Here is a 25,876-nt window from a genome sequence, read left to right as displayed (position 1 = left end):
CTTGAATATTTAGAAATACCAATTCTCAATTTCAAGCATCATAACCTAATTTAAAGATTATATTGTTTCAGTCTTTGTTTTTTAAGGTTTAATAGACAAATTTTATTCAAAGCAGTAAATTCATAGTGTACAAAAAAATTGAAGTGTTATTTTTTAATGGTTGGTGTGATCTTTTTATCATTAGTGTATGATTTTTAAAGCCTCTTATTATGTTCAGTACTACTTTATGTACTTCAATTTAACATTATAGTTTTTCTTAAGTTTGTTTCAACCTGAAGTTTGATACCACACCTTCATTTTGTATAGTCCTCAGTAAGATTATCTACAGTATTAGCAACCATTCAAAGAACAAACCATTGATTAAAACCACATTGATTTAAGGCTCATTCAAAGTAACATAGAGCCCCAAACTAAATGGTAAGATATATGAACTATAACAAGTTGTGTTGTGTGTTTTTTCTAAAGGTAAATAGAAATTCAGGGATGATCAAGAATGGGAATTTAGAAGTCAAACTGAGCTAGAGAGTAACAAATTGAAGAATAAGCTGAATGCAATTAATATTTAGCCTGAAGAAGTAGACAGCACCCTACACCCAACCACCAGGAGAAGAAACTGGAAAGAGAACATAGGAGATCTGATAATAAACTCTTGGAGTACTTATGTTGCAGGGCTATGACAAGGAAACTTGCCAACTACAAGAATGACAAAAAGATCAAAAAGGGGGACTGATCCGAAGAGTAGGAAAGTCAAAATAGTGCCCTATCATTAAAGCTAAAATAAGAGTTTCAGGGAGTGAGTATAGGTGAGTATTTTAGAGAGGTCCTTTATATTTCAAATAAAATTGAAAGGTGCTTTTGAATATATACACCAGAACTTAAAAGCAAATTCATGTTGGACAGAATGGAAGTATGTCAGTCATTATAGTGCAACCAATATTTATTTCAGAATTTATAATACTGCCTCATTTTTCTCAACTCTACAATAGTAATAGTATTTCATTTGGTGGTTTTAAGAATTAAATGAGATAACCCATGTGAAGCACTTAGCTTAGGGCCTGACACCAATAAACATTTGTTAAATGTTTGTTTCCATTACAACATTCAGTAAATGTTATCTGCTATCTGACCTTCTTATCATGGAGAAGTAACATTTGTTTCCAGTTTGGGGGAGGTTCATGGGTAGGGATTGGTATCCATGGTCTGTGAACCAAAGCTGGACCACACTACCTGCTTTTATATAGCCTACAAGTAAGAATGGCTTCCAAATTTTTTTAATGGTTGTAGGGGAGGAAATCAAAAGAGTATTTTGTGACATAAATTCCAATTTCAGTGTTTCTACATAAAGTTTTATTGGAATACAGCCACATTTTTCACTTATGTATTTCCTATGGCTGCTTTTGTGCTACAACAACATAGTTGAGTAGCTATAACAGACTGTGGTCTCAAAGTCTAAAATTTACAATTTGGCCCTTTACAGAAAAGAGTTTGCCAACGCCTGTTCTAGAGGACTATAACTTTAATCTCAGAAATCAATAACCAGTCACCTCAGTGCCTGCCATGTGGTTCCTGAGCTTTTTCAATTCATGGAGCCCCTAGTGTCTTACTAATTTATCTTTTTACAGTGCCACTTGGCTGAAAGAAATACTTGTTTCATTTATTAAGTAGTTAAGTGCAAATAAGTTAATAATGACAGTTTGTACAGTGTCCAACAGGTGTTACTGTGCTTCTTTCAAAACTTTAAAATATCCCATAGTGCTCCTGTGATTTTGTTCTGCACCCTGGAATGCCTCAGTACACACTTTGGGGAATGTTGTATATCACATGTCTGTTTTCATCCCTATTGATGGGAATTAACTACTGGAAGTACCAGAGGTATCTTATAACAGTTTTGTCTGGTGCAATGGCCCTCTGTCATCATGGGTGCTTCAGCAAGCTCTATTAATCTGCTAATTATAGCAAATTTTGGCAGTAAATATGAAAGAAGTGATTTTTTTTAAATAGTCATATCCTATGCTTGCAGCAACTATTTAGTTGCATATTCACCATCTATATTTCACTGTGATTGAATATTTAAATTCTGTAAGTGAAGTTGATGATGTGAACTAGTTAAAGATAACAGATGTTTCATTTTTAGGACTGTTGGAAAGAAAGCCCTGGAAATGAAATTAATATTTGTACCAAAAAAAGTTTTTAGTTAAAATGTTTAATGTTTAATGGAAAAATCAAACAGTAAATATAAGGTTATGATATTAAAATATTACTGAAAAAAATTGTAACTAGAAGATGTCACATTACTTTTTCATTGATTATGCTGAATTTAAAATTTTTAACCCAAATATATAAATGAATTTAAAAAAATTTGAAGTGAAATAGTTTGTTCATTCACATTCTATAATATTATCTGCTCTATGTGCCTTTGACTGCTTTAGACGTTTATTATAGTCTTTAGATTTTTTTCATGCTAAAAGTGCAACTTGTTTTCAGTAACTTTTAAAGATTGGATTATTACCCACTTATTGGGTTTTAACTTATTGTAAAAATTTTTTATGAAAGAAAAAAGTGTGGTTTTTTTTCATAACTTCCTATTCTGTTTTCATGCTTTCAATCTATCTCTTTACCTGTCTTATTTTAATTGGCTTTAGTATGAGTTCATTGCTCCTATCATGCCTGTGGTGGAATCAGTAGATCCCGCATCATGGAGGCAGGGCTTGCGCAAAACTGGCATTGTTCTTGTGCCCAGTAAGGGAGAAAAATCTATGGTGAGGCATTTCAACGTGCAAGGGTTTATGTTCGGTTACAACATAACAAGTTTAATATGAATATTGGTTCCAAAGATGCATGGTTTTAAGTCCTTATTGGTGTGCTCATTTCTTTTCTCCGTATTTGCAGCGTAATTTTTCTGTGTGATATTAAGTGTGCAGTGTGTTTTCTAAATCTAACTTCTGGAAAGGTAGTTCATTCCTTTTTCAGTTTTAGATCTTTTCACTTTTGACTAAGACATTAACCTGCTTAGTAAAAGTGTTATTCTTGAAACTATTAACTAATTTTAAACTTTTTTTTTCTGTAAACTTATTATTTCCAGCTTAAGGAATGATCTCTTGATAATTCTTTTTTGTTTCTCCTTAATAATAAAAACAGTTTCCAACCTCAGCTACAAAAATTTCTTCCAAAGAAGAAGAGAGAAAAGATGAGTCTCCTGCATCGTGGAGGTTAGGACTTAGGAAGACTGGTAGTTATGGTGCACTTGCAGAGATCACGGCATCTAAAGAGGCTCAGAAAGAAAAAGACACTGCAGGTGTTATGCGTTCAGCATCAAGTCCCAGGCTTTCCTCCTCTTTGGATAATAAAGAAAAGGTAATGTATTCACAATCTGGTTTCTATGAAAACTCTAATGATTTGTTTTTTAGCAACATCAGATCCCTTGGATTTTCTACTATGTATCATTAGATCTATGTATCAACTTAATTCACCTGACTTAATGATTTAATGTCAATACAAATGTACCTACCTTAAACAAATATCTATATGGAATCATTACATATGATTAGACTACGCTCAATAAAGGAACTCTTTATCTTACTTGAGAATTTACCATAAAATATATCAAGGAGCAAGTTTATTTTATTTATTAGATAAGTTTTCCAAAGTTTAGGAACACATTTATTCTAGAATGTGATTATACTCCTAAGTTGCATTTATCTAGTATCTGCAACTTTTTTACCTGCTTTTCCATCTGATACATCACAGGCAATTTTGTCTTCATGAATAGTTTTAATAACTATATTTTGAAAGGCAGTATTATATTGCATACATGGAATGTACTACAGTTCATTCAGTGTTATTTTATATAGTTAGATTATTTATTTTCTACTGCATTTTTAGTGCTTGGACTTTTTTTCCATAGAGTTTTTTCTCTCTGTTTAGGAGTGTTTTATTGTATCAGAAATGGAATTTTGCATCAAGTAATTTTAATATTTTTATTTTGTATGAATTTATTGCCCTATTGTTTCCAACATATATATGGGTGCCAATATAGTTGGGATGTATCAGATGTTATTGTTTAAATACTCTCAACCAAACTTGGAGATATATATTTATATATAATTTAAATAATTTTGTTTTGAATATTGTATTGTTACATTTTAAAGGGTAGAATATCAAGATAATACCTTATATAACATAAGTGTTAAGTCTTATATAATACCTTATATAACATAAGTGTTAAGACTTAATTAATGAACCATAAGGATAGTTTACCTTCTGATACTACATTACTTTAAGTAATCTGTTACAGTAGTTTTAGAAAGAGTCATTAAAATGTGGAGGAATTTTTCTTATGTTAGAATGCTGTCTAATTTTAGATCAAAAGAGAAAGAAAAGAAAATTAGTTTGAATAGGCTTTCCTTAAGTGTTTATAGTACTTGACTATTAATAGGTATCAATTTTAGATTTTAGCTATGGAAATACTATAAAATAAACTGTGATGGCTGTTAAATAAATACTCTTGGCAGTACCTATAATTATCACACATTTATTTTCACTCGTGGGTTTTATGTTGTTGTTTTTTTTCTGTCTTATAGGAGAAAGATAGTAAAGGAACTAGGCTTGCATATGTTGCACCTACAATACCAAGACGACTAGCCAGTACATCTGACATCGAAGAGAAAGAAAACAGGTAGATTCATTATGATTTGCTTTGTCTTTCCTATAAAGTCTTTATTATCTAGCATGAGAGTTAAAGCATGAGCGTTGTTGTAATTATGTGGGATATGGGTTATGGGAAGAGAGGGAGGGTATTCCTAATAGAATACCAAGGACTCTTGAGGAAGTTCTGGCTTGCTCTGTTCATGAATAGTGAAAAAAAGATATGTGGTGGAGCACAGCGAGGGGACAGTGGTGGCAAATGAGGTCACAAGGTAGTACTTACTCTCTAAATATGTAAAACATACAGAAAAGGGAAAAAAAAGAAGGGTAGAAAAAATGCCCTATTTAATTTAGTTTGTTTCCTCCTATTTTTCAGCAGATAGAGTGTGAGCTTTCTAATATAGTTGTAATCATGTTAAAGCCTCCAATTTTGTATCTTGACTTTTTTTTATCTAACATCTCCTATGCAATCTTAGATTATTTTTCATCAGTACATAATATTCCATAGCGTAGATCTGTTGAATTAAAGTAACCACTTCCCCTCCTAAAACTATAGACATTTAAATTTCTAATATTTTGTCATCATAATTTAAATGTCTGCAAACATCTTAATTTTCCCCCTATAAATAGCATTATACCTTAGGGATAGAATTTTAGAACTAAAATTACTTCCACTTCTTAATAAATATTCCAAAGTATTTTCCCAAGGGATTTTTTTTTTTTAGTTTCTATTTCTACTAATGTTTATTAATGTACAGCTTCCTTAACCCTACTTACAAATTATCTATCAGAATCTGAAGTATATTGTTTTTCAGAGACTCTTCAAGTTTGCGAACAAGTAGTTCCTATACAAGAAGAAAATGGGAAGATGATCTCAAAAGGAATAGCTCAATTAATGAAGGATCAACTTATCATAAAAGGTAGTAATATAATTCTTAAGTAACTTTTATGTATTTTATAAAAATATGAGGCAGTTGGTTTGAATTCCTCAATTTAATATTATATAAGAAAATGTGCTTTTAAAAATATATATCATTTGATGTTTAAATAAAACGTTGAAAAACAGAATATATTTTAAAATGAGTGAAACTTTGCACCTTCTGATGCCTTCCTATTATATTACATTTAGTCCTCACATAATGTCAGTAGGTTCTGCTACTTTAAGCAAGATGTCATATGATGAAACCAATTTTACTTTAGGCTGATTAATATAAATAAGAGTTAAGTTCCTACGGCTTCTCATCAACATTATAATGAAATGACATTGAGCGAACGATGTTATTTGAGGACCTGCTGTGTGTGTGTGTGTGTGTGTGTGTGTGTGTGTGTGTATATATATATATGTGTGTGTGTGTGTGTGTGTGTGTGTGTGTGTGTGTGTGTGTGTGTGTATACATATATATATGTATATATATATGTGATTAATTTGATATATTATGAAGTATCTTTTGGATTGTAGCATTTGAAAAAGGAGCTCCTTATATAATTGACTGGAGCAATTGAAATAGATCAGTGTCTTAATTGACCTGGTCATTATTTGGTGACCTAGAAATTTTTCACTTGTCTTAGGACTCAGAGCTATGGAAATGTTTTGAATCAGAATGTTGGTAATATTATATGGGGGGCTAGGGGGGTAAATAATTATTTCATGGCTAAAAGCAACCAAAAAATAGAGTAAAAGACAAAGAAATATAATAAGGCATGGATCACTCCTAAGGATGTGACCCATTGCTGAAACAGTTTTCTTCAAAAATGTCAAAGTCTTAACTTTCCTTGAGTAAATCCAAACCACAGTATTTTTCTCAGACCCAGACAGACATGACCTTATGGTCTGGAACAGTTCCAGATAATGTAAAATATCAGATCAGATCATCTTTGCATTTTGTTGAAGGAGGGGGGGGAGGCAGTAAAATGATGCACTACCAACTTAGTGAAATTATCTAAACTCTAGCAAGTTGTAGGTGCAACTCTTGGTGCTGGAGCTGGTGGTGTATTTAGGAACACAGTTTTTTAGATTTCCCCTAGCCTTGTGAATCTTAAAATGTATAGACATTGACTATAGAATACACATACAAACACATCCTATAGAGATATGACTCTTTCCTTTAGTTGCTCCTTTGGTAGAAGACAAGATGATTTGATTAGTTCTAGTGTTCCAAGCACCACATCAACACCAACAGTTACCTCTGCAGCTGGGCTTCAGAAAAGCCTGCTTTCCAGCACAAGCACTACTACAAAGATTACAACGGGTTCTTCCTCAGCAGGCACACAAAGCAGGTGAGTCACAGATACACTTTGTGTTCAGGCTTACTATGTGCTTACGTATGTGCATGCGTTTTTGTTTAGAAAATTGTGGGGCTCTGGATTTTTTCATTTACCATGTTAAAATCATTTACGAACAAAAATTGGTTCCAAAAAGTTGCTGTGATGCATGTCTGGGGAAATAAATTAGATTCCTGAATTACAAACTTTCCTTGAATTAGGCTGCTTAAAATACAAATTTCTCTCTTTGACAGCTCTGGTTGAGCTTTTTGGTTCATAGTTAAAAAACGTCTTGCCTTGTATTTTAAAAAAATCCATCCCTGTAGTCACATGTTTTCAGCTGCTAGAAAGTGCTTTCATTGTTTAGCTGTTTTCCTTTTCTCTTTTTGTGTTGCTGCTTGTGATGCTATAGTACCTCAAATCGTTTGTGGGCTGAGGATAGTACTGAAAAAGAAAAGGACAGTGTTCCTACGGCAGTGACCATTCCTGTTGCTCCAACTGTTGTAAATGCTGCAGCCTCTACCACAACCCTGACTACAACTACTGCTGGCACTGTCTCCTCCACATCAGAGGTCAGGGAGAGACGCAGGTGTGTAAAGGTCCTAATAGAACTGCTGCTATATCTTGCCCAGTGATGAAAGTTGTTTGTTTTGTTTTGTTTTGTTTCTGTAACCTTGTGAAGTTGACCACCATCTCTCCATTAGGATAATAAAGGAAGTAATCTATATCAGCTCAGAACTAGGAAAATTGATATAGTTAGCCATTAATTAGCATTCAGGCTTGCTAACCCACCCAGAACAGAATTGATGGTTTTGTTTAAAGGCTTTGAGACAAACAGTTGTCTGTTTACTTAGCCATCTTACTGTTTTTAATGGCTGGTTTCATTCAAAATATTTTTGTAATGAAGATCTATCCACACATAATCATACTCATGGAAAGCCAGATGCACCTAGCTGGTTTGGCTCAGTGGATAGAGTGTTGGCCTGCAGACTAAAGGGTCCCAGGTTCGATTCTAGTCAGGGGCACATACCTGGGTTGCTGGCTTGGTCTCCAGTAGGGGTCATGCAGGAGGCAGCCAGTCAGTGATTCTCTCTCATCATTGATGTTTCTATCTTGCTCTCACCCTCTCCCTCCCTCTCTGAAATCAATAAAAATATATTTAAAAGAAAACCAGATGCAACATGACAAAAACAGGTTTTTTTTTATTCTTCTCATTGTTTCCCCTCATTTTTAAGAAATCTGATGGATGTTAAACGGTTTTTGCTGTTACCTTTGAGAATTCCATTTTAAGATTCTCTTGGTGAAAAGTGGCTTCTTGTGCATATGTATAAGCCAAATAATTTTAACTTTAATTCATTCACTTAGTTTTAATTCTGGTATATAGAAGGCACTCATTAATTAAATATTTTTAGAAGCTATGAATTTATTTTGTGTTCTGTCAGTGGTGTGGAATCATAGATGTGGAAAGGATATCTTCTCAATTTACAGAAGGAAACTGAGATCCAGAAATAAGTGACTTTTCCACTTTTATTTAGTTAGTGTGAGAGCTAAAGCTGCACCCAAGATTACAGAAGAATCAGTAGTCTTCTTTCTGCTATATCATAGTCCCTAGCTTTGAATTTAAAACATATATATGCTTTTTATTGATTTCAGAGCAGAAGAGAAAGGAAGAGAGAGATAGAAACATCAATGATGAGAGAGAATCATTGATTGGCTGCCTCCTGCATGCTCCCCACTGGGGATCGAGCCAGCAACTCAGACATAGGTCCTCCTGATTCATAGGTCCATGCTCAACCACTGAACTACACTGGACAGGTCCAGCTTTGAATTTTGTTTTTCCTCTTGAGAAAGAAGGAAAGTGGGAAGCTAAGTGTAACCTTTTTTATATTTCACTCTTGCAGAATTTAATTAGCTACATAACTGATATTTTTTTGTAAAATACCGACCAGGTTAACTTTGTTTTATTTCTGACACATAGTGTTCATAAATGGACAGTTTTATACAGCCTTTGTCTTTGGTGCCTCATAGTGCATCCTAACAGTAAGATTCTTGCAGTAATATTTGTGGTGAACATATAAAAAGTAACAAAATGTTATTTTTAATGTTAAATATTTTCTTTCCTATCATTGCATCTTTAGTTTCTGTCATTAAATTTACATTTCATATATTTTTGTAATGCAATTTAATAATGCCATTACAAGTGGTTTGAATTTTTTGATTGGAGTACCTATATAGGTCATATCATATTTGAATTATTCCTTCTTTATTTTTTTATGAATTTAAGTCAGTTTGGGTTATTTGAAGTGTTCTTAATAAGACCATCAGCCAACAGAAATTAGAGAGGCATAGGCATCCATCATTCTCTTAAGTAAAAATAAATTTGAGTGTTTTGCTTTTATGGGGTGGAGTCACCAAGGAGAGAAAGGGTTAGGAGTCTTTGGTTTTTTTTATTCCTTGTTCTGCCTTAATCCTAAAGTTAGAATTTTCTACGGGGCAGAATTTCTTCTGTAAATTGAGGTATTTGATTTACATAATTTTTAACTTCCAGAATCCTTTTTAACTGTAGCATTGCATGCTTTTAAAAATTCTTCAGTGACAATATCTAATGAATATATACCTAGAATCATATGTTGTTTAAGAACAAATTATAATTCTTAATCTCAAATTTTTTTATGTTGTTATAGAAAGTTGAGTTTCAACTTTTTAGGATTAATCCTAGAAGACATTAAAGATTGAGAATTAAATATTTGGCGATATTGTAAGGACAGAGCAGATTCTAATAGCATTAGAAACAAAATGTGCCTAATGACATTTTTCCTGGTCTCTTACAGAAAATTTGTCTTACCTTGTTTCAATGATGTTTGCAGTAATATTGATGTTTGTGTTTTGTTTCATGTCAAGTATTTGTTTGCAATTTTGAATACATTGTTGGCCTCTTCTGTTTGTCTTTTAATTAAATTTCATTAATTTTTTTGAAATGTAGATGGTTAAAAATTTTTCCCCAAAATGTATATATGATGATTTAAGAATATATGGTGGCTAAAAACAAATAAATCAACACATTTATGCTACTTTAGGTACTATTACTTATGTACATTTGGATATTATGAAAAGTTACCATGAACACTATTAAATTCCACCGTATTTTAGAATTTCCCTATTTTTATTGATCTAATTGGGTGAGGAGTCCTGTTTTTATTAGTTAAGATTTCCAAAGGATTAATTTGGGGAAGGTGGAGTAGAGAAGCTAGCTTTAGATAAATGGAGCATGATAGCAAATTCTTTTATTGTTTAAGTATTTCTAATTTTTCATAGTCTTTTCAAACTGTAAGATAGTCCTTACTGCCCTGACCAGGGTGGTTCAGTGGGTCGTCCTGTACACCAAACGGTTGTGGGTTTGATTCCTAGTCAGGGCACATACCCAGGCTGCAGGTTCGATCCCCAGGGTGCGTACAGGAGGCAACTGATTGATGGTTCTCACTCTCTCTGTTTCTCTCTCTGCCTCTCTCTTTCTCTCTCTCTAAAAATCCATAGAAACATATCCTCAGGTGAGGATTTAAAAAAAAAAAAAGCAGTATCTTACTAATAACTTTGTATTTGCAGCACGGATTCACATTGAACTGTTGCTTCAATATAACTGCTCTCTTCCACCATTTTCCTTTTGCTCAGGCAGCTCCCTTTGCCCATTTATCTTCCCTCTGGAAGGAAAAAAGCTAAGTGTGAAGCAAGGGTTGGTATACAGATTTTTAAAGATGTAATTTGTTTGACTAGCCAAAATGTAAACATTATAAATAAATATAAGTTTTTCAGGCAGTAAATGCCAGTGAATTAAAAAATATATATGGAATAATTGCATTTATTGGAAAAGAAAAGTTTTACTTTAAAAATAACAACCTTTCCGTTGCTCAGAAAATTGTAAGCAGTGTAAGACTACTAAGTAATAAACTTATATATCCTATGTTGTTATATAAAAGAGCCAGTCTGCCCTGGCCAGGTGGTTCAGTTGGTTGGAACATTGTCCGATGAACCAAAAGGCTGTGGGTTCAGTTCCTGGTCAGGGCACATACGTAGGCTGCGAGTTCAATCTCCAGTTGGAGCTCGTAGTAGAGGCAACTGATTGATGTTTCTCTCTAACATCAATTTTTTCTCTCTCCTTCCCTTCCTCTCTCTCTAAAATCAATTAAAAAAACACATCCTCTGGTAGGATTTAAAAAAAGAGAGAGATACAGTCTGACAGTATGGTATCACTAGAAGCCCAGTGCACAACATCAGCCCAGCCTATGCCTTCTCGCAGTCCGGGACCCGTCAGAGGATGTCTGACTGCTGGCTTAGGCCTGCTCTCCCTGGGGGTCCTTAGCACTGCCGTGGAGGCGAGAGAGGCTCCTGCCACCGCCACTGTGCTTGCCAGCAGTGAGCCCGAGCCCAGCTTCTGGCTGAGCAGCGCTCCCCCTGGGGGAGTGCACTGACCACCAGGGGGCAGCTCCTGCATTGAGCGTCTGCCCCCTTGGTGGTCAGTGCACATCATAGCGACTGGTCATTCCACCGTTCGGTCGATTTGCATATTAGCCTTTTATTATCTAGGATAATAAGTAAGGCATCAATGGAGCTCGCTGTATTCTGCTGTCTTTTTGATGATCAGCTCTTTGGAATAAAAAAAACAAAATATATGAACTATTTTTCTTCTCTACATCTTATTCTTAGAGTAGAGGCACTCCAAGGATGGAGAAAGGAACTGAATATCATATGGAGACTATCAAATATAGAAAATATATGTATTAGAAATTGATAGGCCAGATTTTTATGCTAATTTGGGGAAATGTTGTATGGGAAATTTAAATGAACAGATTTTACAAGTCTATTAACTTTCATCCCTCTAACCTGAATATAATAAACTGGATATGATAAATAGATTTATTAACTTTCATGGTCACTTGAAATTGTTTAAAAAGAATCTTGGCTAGTTAGAAGGGAGTGTGATGGTTGGTTAGTGATTTGTCATGGGGTTAAAAGGGCAAAGTGGCAATGCATATTACCCTATTTAAAATTAAATATGAAAACTTTGACCATGTAAATAATAGTAGTTAGAATTCAGTGCGTTGTGTTCATGTTTACTTTTATAGGAGCTCATGAAATGCTAAAGTGGTATGCAGCCATATGGGCTGCTGTAAATTTTTGCTTAACCGGATTTCCCATCACATTTAGGTTTCACCTCCTTTTGTTACTTTTTTTCTCCTCATTTGGTAGAAGTACAAAAAGCAATAAATTGAATAGGGTTAGTTGGTGCATAAAGAAGTTTTAAATGAATGGAGGCAGAGATAGTCATTGGACTATATTTCCAAGCTGTTGTCTTACGGAGCACTTTTTCACATTCAATAGTTGTACCACCATCGCCCTAACCGGTTTGGCTCAGTGGATAGAGCATCGGCCTGTGGACTAAAGGGTCCCAGGTTCAATTCTGGTCAAGGGCATGTACCTTGGTTGCGGGCACATGCCCAGTAGGGGGTGTGCAGGAGGCAGCTGATCGATGTTTCTCTCTCATCGATGTTTCTAACTCTCTATCCCTCTCCCTTCCTCCCTGTAAAAAAAATCAATAAAATATATTTTTTTTTAAAAATAGTTGTACCACCAGAAAGGCGGGGGAGGCAGTATTCCCTACTTAAATGCTGAATTAAACACAAACCACTTTCTTCTCTCAGTACTTCTCAAACCATTCAATATGGTGTGATCTTCCTGGAGACATGTTAGAATGTATAGCATTTTCTAAATTAAAACACCAATGTCAACAAACAAGCTCCTCGTCATCTATATATATAAAAGGCTAATATGCAAAGTGTTCCCTCGAGAGTTTGATCGCTTGCTATGACATGCGCTGACCACCAGGGGGTGGTGCAGAATGAAGGAAGTCCCTGGCTGGCAGCCAGAGGGCCCTGATCTGCCATGATTGCTGGCCAGGCTTAGGGACCCTACCCATGCACGAACTTTGTGTACTGGGCCTCTAGTATTGTTATAAAAATAGGAAGTATCTTTTATATCTAAAAACCTAAAACTCTAGACCTGGCCTGTGTGGCTCAGTTGGTTGGGGTGTTGTCCCATATACTGAAGGGTTGCAGGTTCAACGTTCTCTCTCACATCAATGTTTCCCTCTCTTTCTTTCTTCTCTCTCTCTCTGTCTCCCTCTATGTCCCTCACTCTCACTCTCACTCTCTACCTGTTTCTTTTCCCTTCCCCTCACTCTAGGATCCATAAGAATATCCTTGGGTGAAGATTAATTAATTAATTTTTAAAAACTTAGAACTCTAGGGAGTTGATGTATAGACAGAATGAAAATTATGAGACAGAGCCCTGCAATACAAAAAGAAAACTAAAGTAATACTAGTCATTGGAGGGAAGTTTTTTTATTGTTGTTTAGCAAGACTCTGTCTTATATTTGCTTAACTCTTTAATTATTTAACAGCATAGATTGCATGCTTTTGAAATTATGCATGTCCTAAGACAGAATGGAACATAGGCTTAGATTTTTAAGATGAGATTTAGTGAAAATAAATGCTAAGTTCTCTATATCAGAAAATCAATTACCCAGGAGAAATGCTGATTTTAAAGAAGTTCATGTATAAAACCACTTGAATTTTTAGAGTACTTATATTGTGAACAAGAGTATGGATCTGCCAAAAAAACATTATTAATAAATGTGCAAGGACATGAGTACAGGAAGTGCTGCTTACTCACTAGTCATCCTGTATCCTGAGGGTTGCATTCAGTCCTACCCATTGTACCATATAGGCATAGACAGTCTAGAGTTTAGCCAGTAACTTGAGATATGACCTTAGGAAGTGTTGTAGGGAATCAAAAAGGGGCTAAGGAGATAGTTGTTCTTTTAAAATCTGTAGTTAGGAAGAATTTGAAAAATATGACATGTTAATATGATTAGTTCTATGTAATCTAAAAGATTATCAGATTGCATTGTTGAATTTCAGAGTGGATGTAACCATTTTCTGAAGACTAATTTTCTTAAAATATATTAAAAATGCTAAGCTTGTATGTTTCACTCACACATTCATATGTAACAGCATTCACAGTTATTGTATCTCCAACTAACGATTATTATATATTACTGTAGATCATACCTCACTCCTGTTAGAGATGAAGAGTCTGAATCCCAAAGAAAAGCAAGATCTAGACAAGCAAGACAGTCTAGAAGGTCAACACAGGTATATTTAATGTTTGTAATATATGAAATTTTAAAATAAGTTACCTTTTCCTTTTTTACTGTGCTGTAAATATATTCATGTCATTATATAATGTGAGTAAATCTTTAAAGATAAAAGTTGCTTTAGCCCTAGCCAGTGTGGCTCAGTTGGTGGGGCATCGTCCCTTGCACCAAAAGGTTGCCAGTTTGGTTCCTGGTCAGGGCACATGCCTAGGTCTTGGGCTCTATCCCTAGAGGTATGCGGGAGGCAGCTGATTGATGGTTCACTCTCACATTGATGTTTCCATCTCTTCCTCTCTTTCTAAAAATCAGTAAAAATATTTTTAAAAGTTGTTTTAGTACCCCTCTCATAGTATTTTTTTATATGATTACACTGTTAATATTGTATTTTATCTAATTAGCATATGCCTTGTATCTCTTTGAGTATTTTTTTATTTTTATTGTGATATCTGGCACAGAATATCTGTGTTAAAATGAATTAATCATATGTGATTTCTAATAATTACTAAAGAATTCCAAGAATATTTGGAGTTTGGGGAAATGGGTCTATTTGGTATATTAAATAATTGCTGTGCAAGTATGAGAAAAATGACACTCAGACTGGTTATCATCTCATTACCTCCTCCTTGCCACTGTAATTATATTCCATATATCCCTTTGTGTCTTTCTTTTCCCCCAGTTGAGCACCAAAGTCCTGGGTCAGCTATTTCAGCATTACCATTACTCACATATCAAGCTAAACTATTTGCTAGAATATTAACATATTTTTTTGTCTTTATACTTTTACTTCTTAAAATCTGACCTGTTCTTCAAGGCTTAACCTTCAAAATTATTTTTTTACTGAAATCTCTGTGGGTATATACATATATAAAACCATAAATACATATAAGTTTGATATATAAACTGATTTTTTGGCTTTTTCTTCATTTGCTGAAATTTTGGGAATATTTATATTCATAATGGTATTTTTGTCATCCATGCTATTTGGTTAATTAGTTGGATATAGAGACAATTTCTTACACATTTTATTTTTTTACTGCTTTTATTATGCTTGTTTCTGATGATTGTTCATAGAATGAATGTGAATTGCTAAGTAGAAATTGTTTCATTTTGCAAACCAATTTCAAACATGCATATTTGACTTTTAATTCACATTTCCTTTACTTACAGTATTTCTTCAAAGTGAGCTTTAATGCCTCATAATTAAATTTATCATTTTTATGTACAGGGGGTGACATTGACTGATCTTCAGGAAGCTGAAAAAACAATAGGAAGAAGTCGTTCTATTCGAACCAGAGAACAAGAAAATGAAGAAAAAGAAAAAGAGGAAAAAGAAAAACAAGATAAAGAGAAGCAAGAAGAAAAAAAGGAGTCAGAAACCTCTCGAGAAGATGAATATAAGCAAAAGTACTCCAGAACATATGATGAGGTAAATAGTATACCAATGACACAGCTAGGTAAAATGGTAGGAATAATTTCTGTGATTTTCAAAATCCAAGGGAGATTTGTATGCCAGCAAACCATATACAAAATACTCAAAAGGGTTTTAATAGATAGCCGAATTATTTTGACATGAGTAGAACATTACTTTTTCATTGAAATAAATTTAAGTGTTCTATGTTTTTAAGTGTGTTTAATATTTTAAATGGATTTCAAATCTAATATTTTACAGACTTATCAGCGTTACAGATCAGTATCAACTTCAAGTTCAACCACTCCATCCTCCTCACTTTCTACCATGAGCAGTTCACTCTATGCTTCAAGTCAACTAAGTAGGCCAAATAGCCTTGTAGGTATAACTTCTGCTTACTCACGAGGATTAACAAAAGAAAATGAAAGAGGTAAGAAGACCAAATTTTTGAAAAAACTTTGTTTCCTTCAAATCATTTGAATTGGTTTTTCTAATTAATATTTCTTTTTTTCTTTTTTTTTAAATATATTGATATTTTACAGAGAGGAAGGGAGAGGGATAGAGAGTTAGAAACATCGATGAGAGAGAAATATCGATCAGCCGCCTCCCGCGCACCCCGGACTGGGGATGTGCCTGCAACCAAGGTACATGCCCTTGACCGGAATCGAACCTGGGACCCTTCAGTCCACAGGCCGACACTCTATCCACTGAGCCAAACCGGTTATGGCTCTAATTAATATTTCAACAGAAAAGAAACAACATTCCAAACTGGGAGCCTGATAAGATGGTTGGGAGTGAGAAGAGTATAAAATCAAAAGAAAATTATGTGAACTGGCATTGATACACATCTTTATAACCTGAGATGCCACAAATATCTTTGTATCTACCAGTGTAGAAAAGTCAGTATAGAAGAACTGTTTATGAGTTTATGAGTGCTTGTATTTATTTATTGTCTGTTATGTGTATCATGTCTCTTACATGATTTTGTGAAATTGATTTAAGCTAAAATCACTTAACACATATAATGTCCCTGCTAAAACAAAATAGTTTTTATGCTTATTTCTCAAGAAATAGATTTTTTCAGCTATATTGGCATCCTGATGCTCAATATTAACATTTCCTATTATTGCATATAAACTTTCTATTTAAATTCTAATTAATTTATACTTTAAATCAGAGATGGGTACTAAATAAGATTATTTCTAATTATAGGCATTTTATGTTTTAAAAGCAAAATTTCACAGTTTTAGCCATGAGATTATAGCAGTAGTTATGTAAGATACATGCTTCAGAAAATTAGTTTTTCCTAATTTCCAGCTGCTTTTTTGTTGGTCATTGAGATATTTTGGTTTTTTGATCCACTAAGTTGAGAGGTGCACATCCTATATAATAAAAGGCTAATATTCAAATTGACCGAATGGCAGAGTGACCGGTCCTATGACGCGCACTGACCACCAGGGGGCAGACGCTCAACACAGGAGCTGCCCTCCAGTGGTCAGTGTGCTCCCACAGGGGGAGTGCCACTCAGCCAGAAGCCCTGAGCCAGGCTCACAGCTGGCGAGTGCAGTGGCAGTGGCGGGAGCCTCTCCCGCCTCCATGGCAACGCTAAGGATGTCCCATGGGGAGCGGGCCTAAGCCGTCAGTCGGACATCTCCCGAGGGCTCCCAGACTGCGAAGAGGGCGCAGGCCAGGCTGAGGGATACTCCCCTCACCCCTGAGTGCATGAATTTTGTGCACCAGGCCTCTAGTAATGTTTATAAAAATTTTGAGCCAACATTTAAAATTATGTATATTTGCATAATAGTTCAGCTTTCCATTGTCTATTGAATATTTAAAAGATTTGGCATCACTTGGTCTGAATTTTCACATGTCATCAATTGGCTAGAGCCAAATAATAGCAGCCCTCCACCCCCCTGGAAAAGTGCCCTCCTGGCCCCTTTGTACGTTTTCATTACCTGGATTGCCACTACAGGCATTGGAATTTAAGATCTTTGCTCTAAACTGATTCCAAAAATAATTTTTAAAACTCCTCTGAATACTATAATTTTGGGTTGTCTTTTATTGTGACTCTTTGCTAATGATACAAGGAGCCTTTTAAAAATCATTTTTTTTTGTTCCATATATGTGTACTTCTTAAAGCATATTCAAAGGCCCTAGTATTCCCTAAGCATGTATGTCTGAAGCCATTTTAGCTGTCCCAGAAAGGAAACAAATTTTAAGACTAATATTTTTTTACATTGATTTTTTTTAAAGAAAGATAAATATTTTTTCCAGAAAAATTGATTTTCTCTTAGATGCTGTCTAATAGAAATGAAATGAATACTGCATTCTGCTGAATGAGGACTGGGAATAGTAGAAGCAGAAACTGATAAAGTTTTATAATGCCTACTAGCTAGCTATCCCATCATTAAGAACTGTTTGTTTGTTTGTTTTCTTGAAGTGTTAACTTTGGGTATAATAACCATCTTCCTACCAGAAGAGCCCCAATTGAATCTTCTTAGGATTTAATTATTTTCTGATCAGCAAATATTACTAAGTATATCTTTTGAGCAAAACTTGTTTAGGCACTAGGAAAATTAAGTAATTAAAATTAGTTCTTGTCTTGATCCTGATGAATGTATCTGAAGAGAAATACACATATATGTTTAAACCAGGTGTTATAGGAAGGGGCAAAATTTGATAATGATTAGAGAATTTTAGAAGGCTTCACAAAGGAGGTTGACTTGGAATTGTTTTTACATTTGCCTTGCAAAATACTGTCAAGATACATTGCTACCATGTGGTGCATTGTAATCCTTAACAGAAGGAGAAAAGAGAGAAGAGGAGAAAGAAGGAGAGGATAAATCACAGCCTAAGTCAATCAGGGAGCGACGGCGACCAAGAGAGAAAAGAAGATCTACTGGAGTTTCATTTTGGACACAAGATGTGAGAACCTATTAAAATATAATTTCCTGATAGTATGCTTCTCCTTCTCCTTCTCCTTCTCCTCCTTCTTCTTCTTCTTTTTTCAAATCCTATTTAAATTATTTTAGGGAGGAGGTAGGGAGAGAGAGAAACTTTGATTTGTTGTTCCACTTATTTATGTATTCACTGGTTCATTCTTGTATATGTCCTGATTGTAGATGAACCCACAACCTTGGCATATCAAGACAACGCTCTAACCAATTGAGCTACCTGGCCAGACTAGTATGCTTCTTTTCCAAAGTGCATACTAATAATATCTTACATGCCTCAGTTTATATACTGTTTAGATCATCACTATGTGTTGTTGAGCCAAGTTATGAAATAGAAGTTCATAAACGTACATAAAAGTTCAGCTGTTCAACTAATCAAAGTGTAATATGCTAATGATATGCTATGGCCACTCAACCACTTGCTATGACGTGCACTAACCACCAGGGGGGAGACAGTCAACCAGTTGCTATCAGTGGTTCTCAACCTTCTGGCCCTTTAAATACAGTTCTCATGTTATGACCCAACCATAAAATTATTATCGTTGCTACTTCATAACTGTAATGTTGCTACTGTTATGAATCATAATGTAAATATCTGATATGCAGGATGGTCTTAGGCGACCCCTGTGAAAGGGTCGTTCGACTGCCAAAGGGTCGCGGCCTACAGGTTGAGAACCGCTGCTTTAGATCATCACTATGTGTTGTTAAGCCAAGTTATGAAATAGGAAAATTTATAAAGGGTAGTTAATGACTACTAAGATTTTTTTTGTGTTAAAAGCAGGAGCTCTTTTGTAATAAAAATAATAGCTGCAGCTCAGCATACGTCTATTGATTATTGTATAATGACTAAACTGCTCTCATCTTAGAGGTTCTTGAAAGATGCTTTACATTTAATCCCATTTTATGAACATGATTATAAGATAAATACATAACTGTTATTTCCATCCAATGATGCTGGTTAGAAGCAGTGCTTTACTTACCAAATTATAACGATCCTATAGAATTTCATTTCTTTGCTGATTCCTAATTGTATGCCTGGCATTGCTGTTCATATGCAGGAGAAAAAAGAACTGAATTAGCTCAGTTAAGGAGAAATTTATACTATTTCAATACAATGTACAACTGTAGTAGGACAAATATAATTTGTTTTATCTTATTTTTTGTTTGTTTGATTTTTTTACCTTGATTTTTCCCTTTTTTTCTTTCAATTTTTAAAAAAATACATATTTTTATTAATTTTAGAGAGAGTAAGGGGGAGAGAGAGAGAAAGGGATAGAAATATCAATGATGAGAGAGAATCATTGATCGGCTGCCTCCTGTATGCCCCTTGCTGGGGATGGAGCCCGAAACCTGGCAAGTGCCCTGACAGGCAATCGGAACCCGTGATCTCCTGGTTCATGGTTCAATACTCAACCACTGAGCCACACTGGCCAGACTCATTTAATTTTTAATATAGAAAAATTCAACCATACAAAAATAATGCAAAAGTATAATGATCCCACCCCAACTATCCATTATTTAAGCTAATTCCTCACCACTTCTCCAACTCCCATATTATTTTGAGAAAATCTTAGACATATCATTTTATCTGTAAAAATGTTAGTATATATTTTTAAGGGATAAAAATAATTAAAAATAGTAACCACAATATTATGACATAATGAGCACATTACCAGATTAGACTTATTGTTAAATAAACACTAAATCCTTAACATTGAATATTCAGTCAGTTTTAATATAAATTTAATTCATATATGCTATAAATGGTTTGTTGTTGTAGTTTTATACTTTGCTGGTTTGATTAGGACTCAACTAGGACCATACATGATGATTATCTCTTTAATGTTTCTTTTAATCAGTAAGTTTCTCCCTTCATCCCTTTTTTTCCCCCTTATAATTGCTTTGTAATGAACTGGATTCTCATATTCTTGAAGTGTAGTTTTTCCTATTTCCCATCAACTGGTAGAGAATTGATCAGATTCTGATTCAGTATTCCTTTGGCAAGGTTTTTTTGTTTGTTTATCCTCACCTGAGGATATTTTTTCCATTGGGTTTTTAGAGAGAGTGGAAGGGAGGGAGAGAGAAACATTGACATCCATTAGTTGCCTTCTGCACACACCCCAACGGGGTATGGTGATCGAACCTGCAACCCAGGTACATGCTCTTGATCAGGAATCGAACCCGAAATCCCTTTGGTGCACAGGCCTACGCTCTAACTATCTAGACACACCAGCCAGGGCTGGCAAGGTATTTTTAGCCTCCATCAGGAAGTATATAATGTATGGTTGATTTTAATTGACTGCCTGGTAACATTTTAATAACAGTAAAATAAAATCCCACAGTCTTAGCACCCTGACAGAATAACTTACTATTTAAAATTCTTTTTTCTTCTGAATAACTAAGAAACTACATGTTAGTAGTTTAATAGGCAAAGCTGTATTTATTACAGTATAGTATTTATTTTCCCCCACTGTTATTCAGACCAGCCCTCCTTACAACTCCAGTTTCTGGCATTATAAGGATCCTTCCTGAAATCCATATTGGCAACACTTGTCTTTTTAATTTGAGTCTGCATTGAATTGTGTTCTAATCAGCCAGCAAAGCAGAGCCCTCCTTTCCCCTTCATAGCCACACCTCTATCATACAACATACAAAAAGAAAGGGTAGTGTGCACTTGGGCAGCTTTTTGCTCTGTTGTATTAGTAGGTTCCTTTTTTTTAGCTACTACTTTTCAGGACCTCGGAGCTTTCCCCCTTTTTTAATTTTCAGTTCCTGTGTTTTTCCATGAAGCTGCAATGTATAAAGACAATTAGTCCATGATATGGAATTAAAATATTTATATATTAATTAGTAATAATAGCAGCAGCAGCATTGATTTCTCCTGTTCCCAGCCTGGTGTTCACATATAATTTTTTACTAGTTACCAAAATGATAGCTTGTTCAGATTCTCACTAATCCTCACAGCAATTCTATAAAGTTTATTTCCTTACTTTTATGTGTAAGGTAACTGCAGCTCAGAGAAATTAAAATAAGTTTGCCCTAAGTCACATAGCTAAAAATAGCTATACCAGTGTGACTCTTGAGTGATCTAATTGTAAAGCCTGTGATGTTTTTATGGTGAGCCTAAGACAGATATGTTTGAATGCAAATTTCCCTTTTCTTTCAACCCTTTAAGGTTTGTTGAGATGTTCAAGACCTTCTAATAGGATATTCCCATAGTCTGGGATTCTAGGTTTTTAATATGCTGAAACTGATTTTCTGTTTGGTGTATTATAAACTCCAAACTAATTTCCAGATAGATAAACGACCTAAACATATTAGCACTGTTGAATAAATCTTGCGGGGCTTATAGAATGCAGCTTTTCTTGCTTAAGATCATCACTTAACTATTTTTGTTGCCTCATTATAGTTGAATGACTAAATAGTACTTATATTGATGATTGAAGTACATGCAGTACTATCCTAATATATAAAAACCCAGGGTCTGTACCATCCAAAACGACCGAAGGCTCGACTGACTGGAAGTCAGTCCTGCAGTCAGTGCTGAGTTGCCGTGGCCTCTAGTTACAATATAAAATGGATTATCTCCTTCCTCATGCTAGGCCTCTGGCTTCCTCATTCCTATTATGAGGTTGTTAGGTAGATTGCCTTTCTTCACCATGTATGCTAAACTACTTGGATGATGCCATGCTGACAAATAGGCCGGAAAAATAGGGTAGAAAAAATGTCCATTTAAAAATCAGTGTACTTTTTTATTTATTTCCCTGGTAGATCTTTCTCAAGGGCCATTTTAAATCAGAAAAGCTCTAAAGTATGTAAATATCAACTGTTTGAAATTGACTATCTATTTTAGAGCGATGAAAATGAACAAGAGCAACAATCAGATACAGAAGAGGGATCCAATAAGAAAGAAACTCAGGTAAAACCTTTATTTTTTGGATTTTGCAGTATGTATTATTTTCTAGGTATTACTTTTTGTGTTTATATTTATCCATGAAAGACAGTTACTGCACACTGTACCTTCATGCTAGGGATAGACTTACCAGTGGTTTGCTGGTATCTGGGGTGGAAGGACTGGAAAGGTGCGCAAAGAATATTTTAGAGGCAGTGAAAATGTTCTGAATCTTGATTGTAGTGAATTTATGGATATACACAACTGTCAAAACTCATCAAACTGTATACTCTAAGGTGGATGTAGTTTCTTGCATGTAAATAAGACTTCAAAGTTGAAAAGAAAAACAAAAATAGAATAGTACCCTTCAGCAAAGAAAAGTATCTAAAGAATATTCATAAATTATCAGACCCAGATTTTAGTTTTTTAAAAATGCAGTTATGTTCTGGAAAAGGCCATAGGCCTTTTTAATTTTCTTCATATTTGTTTAGAAATTTAGTATCTCTAAAGGACTTTTCAACAATCTTGAAAATTCTGAATTGCATGTGAAGCTCAAGCTGTCTGCCTTCAGGATATATCTTTAAAGAAAATTAATAAATTTTATCACAGAGAATTTGAAGTACTTTATCATAATACTATTATTACTTCAAAAATGGGGCTTTTGTTACATGGGTTATTATGATTTGCTCTCATTAAGCTGTTGTATGGTAATACTTTTACCATATAAATGACACTAGTAATTAAGAATTTAAATGTGACACTAAGCAAGAAACCATAAAAAAAAGATTAAGAGATTTAATTTTTTTTTCGATTTGATTATTTAAACATGTAAAACTATAATATGTCAGAAAAGAAGCCCTTAATAAGACATGTTTAAAACACAAAGACATGTTTTTTGCTCAGGTAGAAGTAAAGAATCTTAGCCTTTTTTTCTAACATTTAAAAGATTAGTATTTGTACTGTATAAAAGACAGTGAAAAAATAATTGGGGGCATAATACATAAAATGTATCAATTTACAAAAGAAGGAATACAAATGGCCAGCAGCTTGAAAATGTACTTAATTTCATTAATAATCAAAGACATAATATAAAATAAAATTGCAGAGGTTAATAATGATCAGATTTGGCATAGTTTTGAAATAAGCATTTCATAGAAGATTTTAGGATTGTAATAAATGTATCCTTTTTGGGGATTAGTTTAGCAATACAATACAGAAACCTTGCATAAAAGTTCATGCCTTTAAATTTAGCAATTCAGTTCTAGAAATCTAAAAGTGACTGGATTATCCTATGTAATAAAAGCCTAATATGCTAAGTATCCAGTCATCTGGCCGGCCGTCCAACCAATCAAAGCGTAATATGCTAATGATATGCTAAGTCCACTCAACCGCTCGCTATGACGTGCACTGACCACCAGGGTGCAGATGCTCCGATCGGTAGGTTAGCTTGCTGCTGGGGTCCGGCTGATGGGGCCCGACATGCCCTGGAGCCCTCCTGTGATCCCTCCCTGGCTGGCCAACCTCCCGCATCCCTCCCTGGTCCTGATCGTGCACCAGTGGGTTCCTTCAGCCTGGCCTGCGCTCTCTTGCAATCCAGGACCCCTCGGGGGATGTTGGAGATTCGGTTTCAGCCCAGTCCCATAGGCCAGGCCGAAGGACCCCACTGGTGCACGAATTCGTGCGCTGGGCCTCTAGTGTAAAGATAAATCTACAGTGGTGTTCATAACAATGTGGCTCTTTAAGCAAAATATTGAAAACACTTCTAAACGTCTGTTGGTAGGGAATAGATTAAATAAAATGTATTTGCATAGATAGATATTTTATGTGTTCACATGGATATGTGTATAAAAGTTAACTAAGGGATTTGAGGGATGGGGAATTAATAGAGAAACTTTTTATTTTTTTAGAATTTAAAGTGAAAGGGTTTATTAGTGAAGAAGTGAATCAGAGAGTAGGCTATTCCACAGACAGAGCAGCTAGAGAAATTTTTTATATTGCAGTGCTTTTGTATGAGCTTATGGCACTGTAATCAGAAAAATTAAAAGGGTATTCTTACTTGGAAAAGGATTTTGGAGCACAAAGAGCAAGGACCTCATAAGTGAAATAAGCTGGTCACAAAAAAAGACATACTGTTTGATTCCCCTTATATGAGGTATCTAAAGTAGTCAAACTCATAGAAACATAAAGTGGAATTGTGGTGGCCAGGGGTTAGAGATAGGAAGATATATTGAGTTATTCAGTGGGTAGAGCTTCAGTTTTGCTAGATAAAAAAGTTCTAGAGATCTGTTGCACAACATTGTGTATATAGTTACCACTGAACTATACTCTTAAAACTAATTTAGATAGTAAAAGTTATGTTTTTTACCACAATTTAAATATATATATTTTTAAAACAATGACAACACCATGATTTTTTAAAGAAAAGAAATAGAATTTGAGTGATTTCAGTAACTGCATAGAGTTTTTATTTTTTAAGTTTAAATCAGTGAATCAGAGTGCAAACTGTGAGGTGAGATGTGATGTTTTTGTTTGATATGTACACATTTTATGTGTAAATATTCTCCTGAATTTGAATATCTTTTTTTTTATTTCTGCACCTTTTTTTATTGAGATATAATTGATATATAACATATTAGTTTCAGGTGTACAGAATGATAAGTCAATGTTTGTATATATTGAGAAATCACCACAATAAGTCTAGTTAACATCCATCACCACACAAAGGTACAAAAATAATTTTTTGTGGTGGGAACTTTCATGCTATACCTATACTCTTAGTAACTTATAAATTTGAATATTTTGAAAATTAAATTTTAACTTCAAAATTATTGTTATATAGCTAAAGAATAAATTAATAAAATAAAGCTTCCAATGTGGCTGGGAGCAGACCACCAGTGGACATCAGAAAATGGGAAACAAGTACCCTAGCCGGTTTGGCTCAGTGGATAGAGCCAGGTAGAAGTAAAGAATCTTAGCCTTCTGAAGTTACATCAGAAAATGGGAAACAGGGGAGAACCAAGATGGTGGCATAGGTTAACGCCGGAGTTTGCTGCCTCGAACAACCACTTCAAAAATACAACTAAAAGACGGAACGGACATCATCCAGAACCACAGGAAGGCTGGCTGAGTGGAAGTTCTACAACTAGGAGGAACCGAGAATCAGAGGAGGCGCAGTGCTGAAGTAAAATACTAAGGTGCGGAGTGCGCACGGCAGGGGCTGGTGGCTGAGGGCGCGGTTGTCTGTTTCAATCCGGAGGGAGCCTCAGACTCTGAGCTCCAGCGAGTCTCTAGGGACCCAGACTCAAACGGGAGAAGCAGGACTGTCTGGCTACGGTCCCTCCGAGGTTTGCAGCCGTTGCTGGGACAGAGAGGCAGAGCCCCTGGGGACGGACTGAGAGCAGCCATAACTGCTCCCTCCTCCGCCCTGTTGATCCCGTGGGACCCGCCCCGCCCAAGCCCTGCACAGAGGCATTTGCCGGATAGCCTCAGGCAAAGGCTAGATTAGC

The 25,876-nt window shown here is 35.1% G+C and overlaps 1 protein-coding gene across 9 annotated transcripts in view; it reads left to right on the top strand.

Annotated features, from left to right (window-relative positions):
- Positions 1–25,876, top strand: part of PPP1R12A (protein phosphatase 1, regulatory subunit 12A) — a 157,030-nt gene that overhangs the window by 111,173 nt on the left and 19,981 nt on the right. For 6 of the 9 annotated variants that reach the window (XR_001360178.1, XR_001360179.1, XM_005884149.2 and 3 more), the window contains exons 10-19: positions 3,139–3,354; positions 4,581–4,675; positions 5,460–5,564; positions 6,754–6,921; positions 7,319–7,495; positions 14,024–14,114; positions 15,342–15,542; positions 15,786–15,954; positions 18,328–18,449; positions 22,332–22,397. Coding sequence is in view for 7 of the 9 variants with exons in the window: in XM_005884149.2 (XP_005884211.1) it covers positions 3,139–3,354; positions 4,581–4,675; positions 5,460–5,564; positions 6,754–6,921; positions 7,319–7,495; positions 14,024–14,114; positions 15,342–15,542; positions 15,786–15,954; positions 18,328–18,449; positions 22,332–22,397 (1,410 nt within the window). In the remaining 2 variants the exon portion in view is untranslated. The remainder of the gene's footprint in view (positions 1–3,138; positions 3,355–4,580; positions 4,676–5,459; positions 5,565–6,753; positions 6,922–7,318; positions 7,496–14,023; positions 14,115–15,341; positions 15,543–15,785; positions 15,955–18,327; positions 18,450–22,331; positions 22,398–25,876) is intronic. The other 3 variants (XM_005884152.2, XM_005884153.2, XM_014531645.1) reach the window with 3 other exon arrangements.

The sequence above is a fragment of the Myotis brandtii genome, unplaced genomic scaffold (assembly GCF_000412655.1).
Source record: "Myotis brandtii unplaced genomic scaffold, ASM41265v1 scaffold82, whole genome shotgun sequence".
Classification (NCBI taxonomy): domain Eukaryota; kingdom Metazoa; phylum Chordata; class Mammalia; order Chiroptera; family Vespertilionidae; genus Myotis; species Myotis brandtii.
The sequence above is the reverse complement of the archived record's forward strand: the minus strand, read 5'-3'. Positions and strand labels throughout refer to the sequence as shown.